General features: G+C 39.5%; 1 protein-coding gene across 1 annotated transcript; it reads left to right on the top strand.

The window, feature by feature from the left end:
* The first annotated feature begins 1,345 nt into the window (after positions 1 to 1,345).
* Positions 1,346 to 9,117, top strand: TACSTD2 (tumor associated calcium signal transducer 2). The gene has a single exon (XM_026105162.2). The coding sequence runs from the start codon at positions 5,073 to 5,075 to the stop codon at positions 6,006 to 6,008; it is 936 nt and encodes a 311-aa protein (XP_025960947.1). The 5' UTR covers positions 1,346 to 5,072; the 3' UTR covers positions 6,009 to 9,117.
* The last annotated feature ends 5,004 nt before the right edge of the window (positions 9,118 to 14,121 follow it).

Below are 14,121 nucleotides of genomic sequence, written 5' to 3'. Positions count from 1 at the left end.
AGAAATTTGAACCTCAAATGTAACAGCAATATGAAGTAGATAAAATGATTTTTGTCCAGATACGTTATATTGCCAACCATTTAAGAATGGATGTCAGTATCACCAAAGCAGTGGTAACATGTGCTGGCTGCTTCCATTTAATAATTAAAGTAAGTGAAAGTAATGCAGTTGTATTAATTGGATTTAACACAGTCATGTTAGGTAAGAGAAGTTTTGAGTAAAACGTGCTTTTGAAGCAATTAATGTCTCTTGAGAAGAGGTCATTGTGCAGTGTTGAGCCTTTGATATGCACTTGAAGACTCCAAATTTCCCGAGAGTGATCCTTGTATTTAAGGCTACCTGTTAAGAAAATTTCTAAGTGGAGGTAGGTTTTATTAGTGGTGGGGGTGAGGGGAATCTAACTGTTACTATAATCCAGTATTAACATAGAATATTTTATGTGAATCAGGAAGAAATATGACAATTGTGTTGCTGACTAATAATTTTGTTGGCAGGAGCCATGGTAAGAAAATTACTAGACTGCTTTTCCTAGTTTATTTTGACTGTATTGTTAAAGAGTTGGGAAGTGGCATACTTTTAAGAAGATAAAAGTCTGCTTTACTAATACTGCCAATTCTGCTACTAAACATATATAAGGCATTGAATCTCTTCATTGAGAAGCTGATTTTTCTTTTCAGCCAGACATTCTTTATATGCTAGCTCCATTTTCATATAACTATTAAAGAGTAATATGCTATTTCTCTATGTAAGACCTATTATGCCTAGCTAAGTTCCTCAGGAGAGAGGAAAAAAGGTGAGTAGCAAGTGGTAGGATATAACTAAAACTGAGAGTCAGCAGCTAAAAAAAAAAAATGCCCAAGATATGTTACTTTTGGCCAATATTCTTTATCAGCAGTGATTTCCATAGGGATTTATGCCTTGTGGTTATGGGTGTTTTGTCCATTTTTTTTAAACGAGTAACTTTCATAGGAGGATAATTTTGTTGCAAAAAAAGTCAACACTGTTGCCACAGATATTAAGTAACTTTTCTCATTTTGCTCACTCTTGATGCTCTGTGCTGATGGTATCCAAGAGACTATTAATGAAGACTGTTCAATAACTCAAAAGCTGTCTTCCGTATTTGTAATAGTTTCTCATCTCTTGTACCTAAGAGCTGATATTTCATTGTTCCAACTTAATAGTAATAAAAATGTGATTCAACTGAACTTAATACCACTAGAGGGGGCTTTGTTACAGCTGATTTCAAAAAATAAAACTTAAAATGAATATAGAAAATATGACTGTGGTTTTAAACTAAGACCTAAAACCGTTCTAACTGGTTCATATAAACTTCTAGCTAGTGGTTAATTTTTATGGGCAAGCTGTGCACACTGGTGTGGATCTGTTTTTTTTCATTTGTTCTCACAAACCCTCTGCTTTAGTCTCCTTCAGAAAACTATCCAGTGATACTTCTTGGCCGGGATGCTGGAATGTTAGATCTGCTTTCCCCACTGTTTTCACAGAGATAATTCTGGCTGTAGGTAGGATCGCTGAAGTAAGTAATATGTGTGTGTTCTCATGTGAAGTCTGAAAGTGGCCATCAAATTATCTTTCAAACAACTTTATTCATTACCCAAATTTGATTCAAGTGTGTTGTTTCTAGATGTATTTCTGCCAGTAGCAGAAGCCAGATTAACCTATTCCGGCTGTGCTAACAGAAGATTCGGTCCCCTGGGAGTCACCGAGCATTATGTTGCACGGCGGAGAGAGATGCCGTGGAGGTAGAGAGCAGGCAGCGCTGAGGTTAACATGCACTGCAGAAGGCTACGTGTGGCATAGCAGGCGCCCCTGAGCCAAAAGGGGAAGGAGACCGGCTGTGCTGCTGTGGTTAACCCTACAAAGGCAGCCTGGGAAGTGAGGACGTGCACAGGGTGCCTTCATCTAGCCCCACGGATCCAGCATGTTGGAAGTAGCTGGCTGTTAACATCCCAGGGAACATAGTAGCTGTATTTGATACTGAACAAAGTATTTAATGGCCTAGATAAAAGCATTCTGGTTGTTTAATTGGAAATGTCTTGCTGTTTTACATAGACCTAGTGCCCCATTTTTATGAGAGTTATAATTATGCAGAGAAATTGTTTCCATGGAAGCAGAGATCGGCAAAGAAATAATGCACTCCACATTTCCTACAAGATTCCTTCAACAGCCTGCTGTTCTAAGTAATTAACTCTTGTAATGCCATTAAAATTTAACATGGATTAAAGGAAATAATACTTTATTTTTTTTAGTGTCTTAGAGGCATTTTTTTAAGTAATTTTTTTTCCATTTAAAATAAGTGTGTTTCCCTCCTTATTTACAAAGGTAAAATCTACCAGTGCAAAAAAGTAATTGTAAAAGAACATTTTTATTTTGGCAAGTTATGCAACTCTGTCAGGGAATAATTTTAATATCTAAAATAATTTAAATAACTTAATTATTCCTCCTTTCTGTTTTTCTTGCCACTGTTTTACATTTCTTGATTGGCGATGGTATGTTCTAAAACTGTTGGACTTCTGGTCACCTTTGAGGGAAGAGGCAGTGAATGCAGTTTATAATTAAAGGTAACAGCAGTGACAGTCTTCCAACAGCAGGGAAAATAGACCATCTTTTTTTCATTACCTATGTTCTTCTTTCATATATTACTTTTTGAGAAACTACTTATTTTCTCTATACTTCACTGTAGCTGTCCGTAAAATGTGGTAACTCTCTACTGATGATACGAGGCTGAGGCCAAGTCTGAATCTCTGTAAAGACCATACAGGCAAAATACCATTTACCAAAAATAAGTTCTATTACTGTCCATTCATATGGTGCTTTCTAGGTGCAAGGGCAGCTCAGCTCTCAGATGTGTATAAACTGCCATAGCTCCGTTAAAGTTGGTTGTGAGCTATAACAGTTTATAGCTGTTGAGGATCTGTTCTCCAGTAAAACCTTTTGGAGGGAAGAAAAACAAAATCTACTTTCTCTACCCATAAAGTTCATAATACGAAATAAAGACAAGATATGAGCATGTAGTTGAGAATAGATTTTGACTTTGAAGGAAGGATGTGCAATTAAGAAGTATTGCTTATATAAAAGAGAAGTAATGAGTGACTTAGAAAATAAATATGGGAAAAGAACTAAGACATACTAAACTATTATTGAAGAATCCTGAATTTGAAACTTCTAACAATATTTGTATCAATTTTAGCTGTAGATCTCAATTATTTTCTAAGATAGGTTACCTATGATTACTTTTATCTGAAGGAAGGATAAAATGCAGAGGTACAGTAATGTGTTCCAAGTCCTAAAAGGAGCCAGCAATAAATTAAGGAACTTGCTTCATCTTCACGGCCCCAGGTAGGGTGTATTTCTGTGGCTTGTTTAGAAATAGGAATAGGTCCAGCTGCAAAGCTGCATGCCAGATTATGCCCTTCTGTAATGGTTAGAGGGTATTTACATCCAGAGCTTTGATTTAAATATATGTTATGTTGTAAATACTCATTGGCAGCCAGTTTAACTCCGTACTGTTTACATAAACACAAGTCATAATTTCAAGTAGGTGATCTAAAGCAGGGCAGGCCCTCCGAAGGAAACCAGCACAGACAGAAGGAACTGGATGCAAGGAGGCAGTTTGTAACCTGTGTGGATGGGAGAATGGCATATACAGTGTCCTGTGGTCATTTTTGGTCCCAAAACAATGATTTACAAAGTGCCTGATGGTGTTTGGCAAATCAGATGTCGTACTTGCTTAATGCAAACTGAAAAATATCTTTCAGTTGCTGCCAAAACATGGAAATGATGATTCAGGGTTCATTAGGACGCTTGGGAGCTACTGGAATGTACTGTGAAAGGCATTACTCAACTTTCAGATTGAAAGATTTCTTCAGAAACTGCTAACAATTCTGTAGGGGTAATACAAGCACGAAAATTGTTATTCATAATACTGTCTTGGGATGAGTATGTGTCAAAGGAAAGGCAGAGAGACAAACTTTCCATGTTGGAAGATGAGCATGCAATCCTGTGCTCTGTAAGTAGGAGAGTAGTCAGCAAACTGAGGAACAGTCACTCCACCTGTGACCTGAACTGGCAGCTACTGCAGCATTTGGTTAGAGCATACATTAAAAAATTTTATTTTATAAATATATATGTATAAAAGTAGCCAGGAGATAGTCTGTAATGAATAAGAAACCAGACAGTGAAATGATACAGGAGGTGTGTGATGGAAGATACAGGAAGAATCATGAAGGAGGTGGAGGAGTGGGAATGTCTCAGCTAAGGAGTAGGATTCAGCCAAGAGAAATGGGAGTAGTCTTAACCGCTCTGTGGAGCAATCTTTCTAGAGATTGTTAGCCTGTCCTGCTACAACTCCTTGAGGAAGCTTAGTAACATCCATTTGTTCATGTTTGGCAGATGCCTTTCTCATTTTCATGCAGATATTGGAGTCAGTAACTGAACAATGTTTACTGTTCCCTTAGACAGCACAAATAAGTGCCACCACATACTGACAATACAGATTCCTTCATCCCACTCTGGTTTACCGTGTTCTGACCCCACAACTGGAAGGACAGAGAGGCTTCTAGCAGAGGCTGGTACTCTCAGCTCTATCTCTGCTTGCTTTTTGCTTCCTCTTGTGATCTGTCCTCTAATGTATAGCTATGTGCAAATGCACATTCCTTACAGATATATTTGTGTGCATACACCATAAGTCTAAAGAAGGAAAATGGATAGGTGATGGTTTGTGCTGTAATCCAGAAGAGAAATCCAAGGTAGGAACTACACTTCATGTTGGCCTTGTCTCTTCCCTGTTGTTCCCTCATTAAGTAGGAGGGAAGGCAGGCATCTGGGGAATCAGTGCCGCTCCCTGAAAAGTAATTGATGAAGGTGCAGCTTCTCTGGGATTTGTGTATTATGAGGGGCCAGTTGTTTTGGAAGGAGAACCTGTCTGTCAGGTTTGATTTGAATTTTGTAAAAGGGAGCAGCACACCAGCATGTAGAAACCAGTAGGCTGTGTGGGTTTAAGCTTCAGATGGTGCCTGCTATCACTTCAGACTTCTGCACTTTCTACCTGTAATATGGAATCGCAGTTTGGAGTTTTGCTGATTTTGGTTTTGGTGGTAGCTTCGTCGGGGCAGGAGAGTTGTACCTGTGCGACCAATAAGTGGACAGTATGTACGAAGGATGTATCTGGGATCTGCACCTGCACGCTGGTAGGTTCAAATCACAGGGTAGATTGTTCAACGCTGACTTCAAAATGCTTGCTGATGAAGGCACAAATGATCCCCCGCAAGGGCAAGCGCTTCCATAGACCTCACAGTGGGTTTTTAGATAATGATGGCATCTACAATCCGGACTGTGAGGACAGTGGTATCTTCAAAGCCAGGCAGTGCAATCAAACTGATACTTGCTGGTGTGTCAACACTGCCGGAGTAAGAAGAACTGAAAAGGGGGATAAAAGCCTAAGGTGCAGTGAACTGGTTAGAACAAGCTGGATCTACATTGAACTGAAACACAAAAAAATGTCCAGTACCTTTGAAGATCCCGAAGTAGCAAATGCCCTGAAACATCTGTTTCAGAACCGATACAAACTGCATCCAAAGTACATCGCGGATGTGAAGTATGATTCTCCTTTTATCCAAGTCCGCTTAAGTCAAAATGACTTTGAGAAATCTGACAATGATGTAGATATAGCTGATGTAGCTTATTACTTTGAAAAGGATATAAAAGACAACTCCATATTTCATTCTAACAATACATTAAAAGTCTCTGTTAATGGACAAGCTCTGGATATTGAAAAAATACTGATTTACTATGTTGATGAAAAGCCACCGGAGTTTTCTGCAAGACGTATGATTGCTGGCATTACTGCTGTGGTGACAGTGGTGACACTGACTGCTGTCTTTGGGGTTACTGTGCTGGTTATCCTGAGGTGGCAGCGGACAAGAAAATATAAAAAAGTTGAGATTAAAGAAATGGGTGAAATGAGAAGACCAACTTTACAGTTGCCTTAATCTGAAAAAAGAAATGCAACTTCAACAATGACAAAAACAACAAAAGTAAAAATTGCAAACTGATTCAGTGTGTGTGGGTGGGTCTGCAGAGTTTCATCCCTTTTACTAGGGAATTGCTGGTGATTTTTAGAATTTCTAGTGATTGTTTTGAATGATTTTTAGTTTAAGAATGACTAACTTTTAGGTATAGATTCATTTAGAAGTCATTTATCAAAATCTTTTAAAGAAATGAGTCCCAGTTCAGAGGTTAAGAAAATCGTTATAACTGTCTGTTTAGCATAATTTAGAATAGTTTCACTGATACTGTAGGCCTGGTTCAGCTTGCTTAAATCCTTTGAGAGTCCTTTGGTATACCTAGCTACTGAAACTCGGTTATTTGCTGTGTGACCCAAATAAGCTAAGGCAAGTTTTCTGTATTTAAAGAAATTTTTGAGGAAATAAGTGTTTTTTTTAAAGTTACTGGAACTCTTTTCATAAACAGTTTCACAAATATTGCTAAATAACCAAGTGAAGTTGTGATAAGGTCCTTACTTTACAACATAGGAGGCTTTTATACAGAGTAATTTCTTAGGAAACATTAACACGGTTACTTCCAGGTGCACAGATGCCAAATTTCTGACTTTGTATTCAGACAGCACAGTGAGCTATTCCCATTTGTGCTTTTCAAGGGTCTGACGCTTGTTGTCGGCAAAGATCCCGCGATACCAATGCAAGCGTAAGAAAGTTAACCTTGGTGTTCTGCTTGAATTCAAACTTGGGTGATTGTTTTCTGTCTACCTAAATTTCCCTTGCAACTCTAATGGGGGGAGATATTTTTCAGGGTTTAACAGCTTCACAGGAATGCTACACAATGCTCCAGGACCTGTTGAAAAGAGAGCTTTATTCTATTAGAGCTGTGGGGGGGAATTTAAGCAGAATGGAGTTAATTGAAATTGGAATCTGGCCAAGACACTAGAACTGGGCTTCTTTGCTACCTACTCATCTACTGCATTCCTTGTTTGGTAGGTCATATACACCAAGAAGGACGTTTTAGAAAGAAAGTAATGATAGTTATTAAAAATGGAAATACTGGCAATTGTATTCTCCACACTATGTATGGTTGTCTGAAGTCTCATCAGCCTAATCTGTTTTTCATTCAAAAATCCAGTGGTTACATTCAAGACCACTATACACAGGCAGTCCAGAAGGGTCGGCTCTTTAGTTCTCTTAATTAGTCTCAATGGCACTAGCTTGTAATCCTAATAAAAATCCAGTAATGTGCAACTTCTAGAGCAAATTACTTATTAAATGCACATCTCAAATTCTACTGTAGTATACAAAACCACAAAAAAATGCTGCCCTTTCTCCCACCTTCCTCATCCAAATATTTGTGTAGGTTAATGAATAGGATGCTGGGAAGAGAACAAAAAAGGTTGGATTCTATTTGCACCTTTGTTTATAACAGAAAATGAAGAGACTTACCATTCTTTAGTATTTGTGGCTGGAACACAAGCATCTCTATTTAACCTAATTGTTGTTTAGTTGCTTTCTGGAAAAAACTTGAGTTTTGGATATACGGGATGGGGCAGATGTATCACATTTCACAAAAATTAGATTTTATGCAATAACATTAGTGATAATATATTTAAAAAGTTGTGATGCAGGGCCTATAATTTACTGCATATCGTACGGCACCACGTCCAAGCTCGTAGCTTTTTAGTCAAGTATGTACGTTAGTACTGATAAAAGATGAGGTGAAAATCAAGTATCTAGGTTGAATTCTCCCAAGTCATAGGGAAGTTCAGAACTTAGATGAACTCCACACACGGTTTTGCAATTAGCCTTCTTTTATAAAAGGGTTTGAACTGAACATCAGGAGCTAGGTACCTCTCAGTCCTGGAGAAATCTGGGATCAGTATGAAAATTTTGTTTAACCACTTTTGTTCTTGGATTAACATATGCGGAACTAGTAAAAGCTCTCTGATATGTTAGTGGTGTCCCTCCCTCAGAGAAGATAGTCTGGATGATGGATGTCTTCCACTCCTTCACTGTCATGGGACCTGTCCAGAGGACTGTCCTGTTTATCACTCAGTTATTCAGAATTTACTGAAGAAGTGGTACAGACCTCAGAAGGTGCTAAGAGAACTATAATTGGTTAAACAACAGAGGCCAAATTTTGCTCTTCATTTTACTCATGTTTACTGCAACTGGGCAATTGGTTTAATTAGAATGCAAATTTCTAGAAAATAAGAGACAGTATTTACTAGTGTAGGCTGAGAATCATAAGACATGCAATCTTTTCTGGGGGAGATACTGTAGTCTTCTAACCACTTCAGTTTTCTTATTTGTCTCATGAAAATAATTTGTTTTCTTAAGAAGAAAGATTTTATATTAAAACAATATAAATGCATTAAGCAGAAAGCAATATAAATATATTAGCATAATTCTCATTAGGTAAGAGACAGGTGACTAAGTTGTTTTAAGACCACAAATCTTAACAGATAGGTAACAGTTTGTGAGTATTTCTCTTGGGCTCCTGCTTTTCTTTTTAGAAACTGACATTGAGAGGAGACCATGGTTAAGTTATGGTGCTATTCATATTTTAAATAATTACTAAAAGACTGTCCAGTGAAACAAATGTGTTTTGGTCAGTTATTTCCTTGCTAGCCATCAAGAACTGGTAGATTGTGTGTGCTGCTATGGGGCTGGAAAAGCACTGGGGACGCTTAATGGCAGTAATAAGGTACGTGTCTGCAATTTATCAAAAGAAAAGGAAGATTAATTACAGTACAGAGCACAGAGAACCTCTCTTTGGATTATGTCATTTACTTGAATAAAGCTATGTAAAACTATTATAAGATTTGGAGTTTAATAAACTAAACATACTCTCTCATTGCTCTTGCTAAGTATTCATTTCTCTCCTGCTGTTCCAGTGATCACTTCTCGGGCTATATATTAATCTCTCTTTCACATATGGCAGATCAAGTATTTCACTGTAACGATCCATGATGTTCAGCTTGTTTGACATTCTGTCCACCACTGATGTTCTTACTAGAAATAATTTCAAAGGATAAAATGAACTTGTCAGTTTTAAATTTTACAAAATAAATATGCTTTTTATTCATTCTAATTTCTAGAAGTCTAACTCTTAAGTTTCTGTTCATCCTTTTGTTGATTACGTCATCCTGTTTTAATGTCATTTTTGTTTATTTGATTTAACTATTGGCTTTATGCTCCTTGAAGGGGGGTCTGTGGGTATCATCACAATGATAGTGACGGTGATTTTGTGCTCTAGATGGCATTGGCTGACAGCTTTCCAGTAGCGTCGTGAGCAGCGTTGACTAACATCAATCACGTATTTATTTCTGAGTGGACCCTACAGAAACTAGTGTATTCAGTGCATTGTTTTGTTTTGGAAAGCTTTTATAAAGTACTGCATGTGTATTTTTATATATACACATATTTATGTATCTCCAAGTGGATACTGGAATAAACATAAGACCAGTATGGATGAGGACCTCTGAGCTACTACCTATAGGTATTATATAACAGATATAAGGTATGCTCATTTTAATGAACCTATATTCTGCAATTCCAACTAGCGAAGGGCTGCTTTAGTTACAGAGCCCAAACTAACCAGTGGCAGAAAAAGGAAACTTTGGCTCTGTGCTATGGCTCTGAAGAGCCTAGTGCTGCCCTTTCCATACAGCGCTTACAACTACCTTTGTGCAGCTGCATAAAGAAGCCTTTAGCTTAGTCTCCTATCTCATTTGAACTTTCAGTATAAAAAAAAAAAATCGTTTTTTTAACTACTCAAGATCCGAGGACAGTGCCAGAAGCAATGCCAATGCTACAGCAGGGACATGAGAGATAAGGACTCATAGAGGGATTAAAATCCTCTTAAGCTCCCTTCCCTGTGTCCCCTGGTGAAATCCATGCCTGTTTATATATGCAAGGCTATGTTTTCATACATGTCTACACATGGTCCCTGTGTTAGTTTGCAAATGACTGGCGGGGTAGGGTGTGTGCGCACGCATGCATGCATTCCTGCATCTATACTTAAAGATGCATATATCGCTTTGTTTATGTTGGAGCAGGAACGCCATACCAATTCTGCGGCCTTGGGCGAGCCCTAAGGGAGGCTTTATGGCAACAGCTTCTGCACTGTGTTCAGCCAGCCTGAAGCCTGTTCTAGCTCTTATCAGTAGTAACGTAGCCCAAACCTGCTGCTAACCTGAATGACAAAGACGATCCTTTCCTTGTCCTATTTTCCCTTGACTAGGAATAATCTCCTTGTGGCTGTTTAGATTTGGATTATGGCCAGATTAGGTTAACTATGTGAAGCAAAAAATCACACCATGTAAGTGCACCCAAATGCCTTCTTGTTTAGCTGGTAAAATACTAGCATGTCTGTAATGTGGAGTTCTCCGCGAGATGCAAGTTCCCCTGAATCGTCCTTAAAATGTTTAAGCCTCAGGAAGTCACCTTACATAAAACTAACTTCTACTGCTTAGATATTGAAACTGCTTTTTCAGAGAATAGTTAAAGAATTAACAAGAGGGCCCTTCCTCCATTTCTCCTTAATTGGACTGGTTAATGCTATTAAACAGATAGTCTTCCCCACGCAGGTATAATTATCCTTTTCAAAGTATTTCTACTGATTTGCCTCAGGGTTTTTTGTATTTCTAAGTACTGCAATTACTTCTCTTTTTATGCTAAAATTAATCTTGAGCCATTACAATTGCTATTAGAGCAGGAAAAAACAACTTGCAAACTTTTACAATTATTATTCAGCAGCTCCAGCAAAGTTCCTTGTACCAGGATTTATCTAGTTAAAATTTTGCACAGGCCAGGCAGCCTGACAAGATTCATGTCTCATTTTCATGAATATCCTTACTCCCGGAGGGACAGCACTCTTACAGCCCTACTCCAGGACAAATCAAGCACCACAGAAACAATTACAGAGACTTACCATCACCCAAACAAAAGACTGAATGAGAATGTATGTGTAGTTTTCCGCTGAGATTTTTACACGTGGGCCCAGCGGAAATGGTGGCATATGCAGCAAATATTTTTCAGCTAAGTTTTATTTGAAGTAAATGTCTGTCCTCAATTAGGCTTGAAATGAAAAATCACAGCATTTTTGCTAGTCTGGTTGCACCCAGAAGAGCTAAGCAGAACAACCAAAAAGCAACTGGATGAGACCATCCTGCAGCTAGTGTTCCTGGATGTGTCCTCTTTTTTTCACCTCACGGTTTTCCTATATAGAATTTAGTACGTGTGGCTTCTTTGTGGATTTTTACAAGCTGCCAGAGCAACACATAAGAATTTTTTCTTTATAAACAAGAACTGGGGCAGGCACAATTGCCCACAACAGCTGGTCAGAGACTAGCAGTAGGTGCCAGCGGGAAGGCAGCAATGTCTGGAAAGGAGGAATTAGAGGAGAAGAGCACCAGGTAATCGGAACCAGGGGAATTAGGGTAGGCTTTGAGTATGAGGGGAACTGAAGACGGAGTCAAAATGCAGGGAGGACTGAGAGCAGTTGCAGATGGACTCAGCTCTGGGATTGCTGAGTGGAAATGGACTAAGTAGAACTGCTGGAAGGATTTTGGAGAGGATGGTTGGAGGAGAGGGGCACTGTAGAAGAAGAGTCCTGGGGTGCAAACGATTCTGGTGTCAGCAGGCTACCGGGAAGCATCCCAGCAGCGAGCCTCACTGTAGCACAGACAGCACTGTTTTCCACATTCTTAACACAGGTCTATTGGGTTCTCCTTTTTCCTTGCCATCTTCATGTGCTTTTTTCTATTATTGGAAATACGTTAGCTTTGTAATTGTCTCAGTTCTGCTGAAGGACTTTCTTAAGAGAAATCTCTCGAGTATCAAAAGTTAATTAAATCTCTCTTTCTTCAGCCTCTCGAAATAAATTTTGTATTTTAGATGCCCCAATTTTGCCACTGATCAAGTTCCTCTGTTAATTGTACTAAGAATTATTGTATAGTGGAGAGTGTACATGGAAAGCAAAAGCATCGAGAAACTCGTATCTAGTCAATCAAAGGGTTTTGATCCAAGGTAGTTTCCTCCACACTGACTTGTAGCAGGGATTTGGGGATAGGTAATGATAAGCAGCTCCTATGAGTTCCATCCTACCACATACAGAGTTCAGAAGTATACATACTACGCATTTCATCTTAAAAAAAAAAAAAGTGTGAAAATGGTTTGTTATCTGAATAACCTTTACTCTATAGATCAATGAACATTGAAATTCAGTGTCATCAGAAAACCTATACATCGCACATCGCTTATGATCTCTGAGTAGGTCTTACACAGTCTTAAGGCACGAGAGATTGCCTTCAGGTCTTCTTCAGAAATGCGAACTGCACTGTCTTTTTTGAAGAGACAAGGCTGGTGACCAAAATCTCAGCCTGCACAAGGAGTAAATCTTACCTACCTCTCTAAAGCTCTATGATTTCCTCAGAAAAAAAGCTGCTATGCATATATATTCATTAAAATTCTACAGCAGCCATGGTATAAAATGGCTAGTTTGAATGTTTTTTTGAACTAGCTGTCTCTGTAGAGAAAAACACTTTATAAAACTATCCAAGTGATCAACTATTTACCAGATTTTCATGTAGAAAGACATTTAGAGTTGGTATCTGATAGAGATATGCTTTAATTATCTGTGCTGTATTTGCTGCTTGTCTGCTTTTAAATTATGAGCAATGCCACTTTTGGAGATTTCAGAAGTGCAGAACATAGAATACAAATTTTTAGCCCCATCTTGTATTCTTTTGCACACTCAAAACATCCACTGAGTTTAACAGGAATTTAGGTGAGTCAGGAATGCAGAAATAGCTCCTATACCCTCTATGCAGACAGAGTTCAATAATGCAATTGGAGAAACAAATAATAGCAGAAAGAAATATGCAAAGAAATAAACCCATTTTCAGCTTTGAGATTTGAAGGAAAATGGAGACTCAGTGAGGTGGAAGAATGAAATTTGTTCCACAGACCAGATGGTAGAAAGCTTTCATGCTCTGCTTAGGAATGGAGAATGCTAGATGAAGAGGACAAGAAAAGCAGGCAAATACAAAGGCTAAGAAATAAGGACATAAGCATCAGGAGACAGTCATAAATGAGAGTTTGCCTCTGTGTTTTATTTTTTTGACAGCTGAGAAGCACACAGGCCTTAGGTTAGACAAGAGTGCCTTTTGGCTGCTGCAGCTCAGCTGTTTTCACGACAGGAGCTCAGAGCCACCAAAATTAATGCCATGCTAATCGACTGACAGTTTTTACCCTTCATGTCCCTTATGTTAACAGAGGCAAGGCAAGTCTTAAAAGGGAACTGTGACAAGTGAAAAGAGAGCTTTTACCTATCAATACCTAAGGTTTCTTCTTGGCCTGAACTCCAAAGTCTGGTCACTGTGCATCTCCCAGGCTGCTGTTCCCCATGGAAAGAACTGTCCCAGCAAAGAGCCTTGATGCCAATAGTAAAAAGGGATGGAATAAAGAAGAGCTCAGCAAACAGGGAACAATGCATGATAGTGTGTATGTGACTGCAAAAGGCAGAGATCTGTGTTTCCTTGCCTTTCCCAGCAAGGGGACCTTTGTTTATATGCAAAGGCCTAGGGCTTGTCTGAAGCGTGGGCTGCCCTGTCATTACCACACGCAGCTTCCCGCCGCACCCTTTCATCCCACAAATAACCTGTCCATCAGCTCGTTTGCTCAGTTCAGCATCTAGGCAGATGCGTGACTGTTAGGCCAGATGGGCTGCCAGAAGTTACATGCTGGCCATCATCTGGGGCCTGGGAAAAGTTTGACAACTCCCCAACTACTGCTCCCAGTGGCAGCGGCTCCCGTCCACGGGAGCATCGCAGCTCCCATCTGGTAGCGGAAAGCGCTCTGACAGCAGGCTACAGCAGCAGCAGCAACCCAGTCTGAGGGATGGAGCAGGGGGAGCTGAGAGGACAGAAGGCGCCCGTGAGCTCGGAAAGCAGGAGGGGCCCGAAGGCCAGGCTACAGTACGGCCCTGGGGCCTTGAACCCGGGCCAGCACCAAGGATGCAAGCGTCAGGCGGTGCCCAAAGCGCAGGCGTGAGCGCACGAGGCAGGGCCGCCTGGCCGCAGCCTCACCACAG

The sequence above is a fragment of the Dromaius novaehollandiae genome, chromosome 8 (assembly GCF_036370855.1).
Source record: "Dromaius novaehollandiae isolate bDroNov1 chromosome 8, bDroNov1.hap1, whole genome shotgun sequence".
In the NCBI taxonomy this organism is placed as follows: domain Eukaryota; kingdom Metazoa; phylum Chordata; class Aves; order Casuariiformes; family Dromaiidae; genus Dromaius; species Dromaius novaehollandiae.
Note: the sequence above shows the minus strand (reverse complement) of the source record. Positions and strands in the feature narration are given on the sequence as shown.

Bases quoted from the DNA above. Each gene is read 5' to 3' on its own strand.
- TACSTD2 (XM_026105162.2), top strand. From the start codon at position 5,073: ATGGAATCGCAGTTTGGAGTTTTGCTGATTTTGGTTTTGGTGGTAGCT.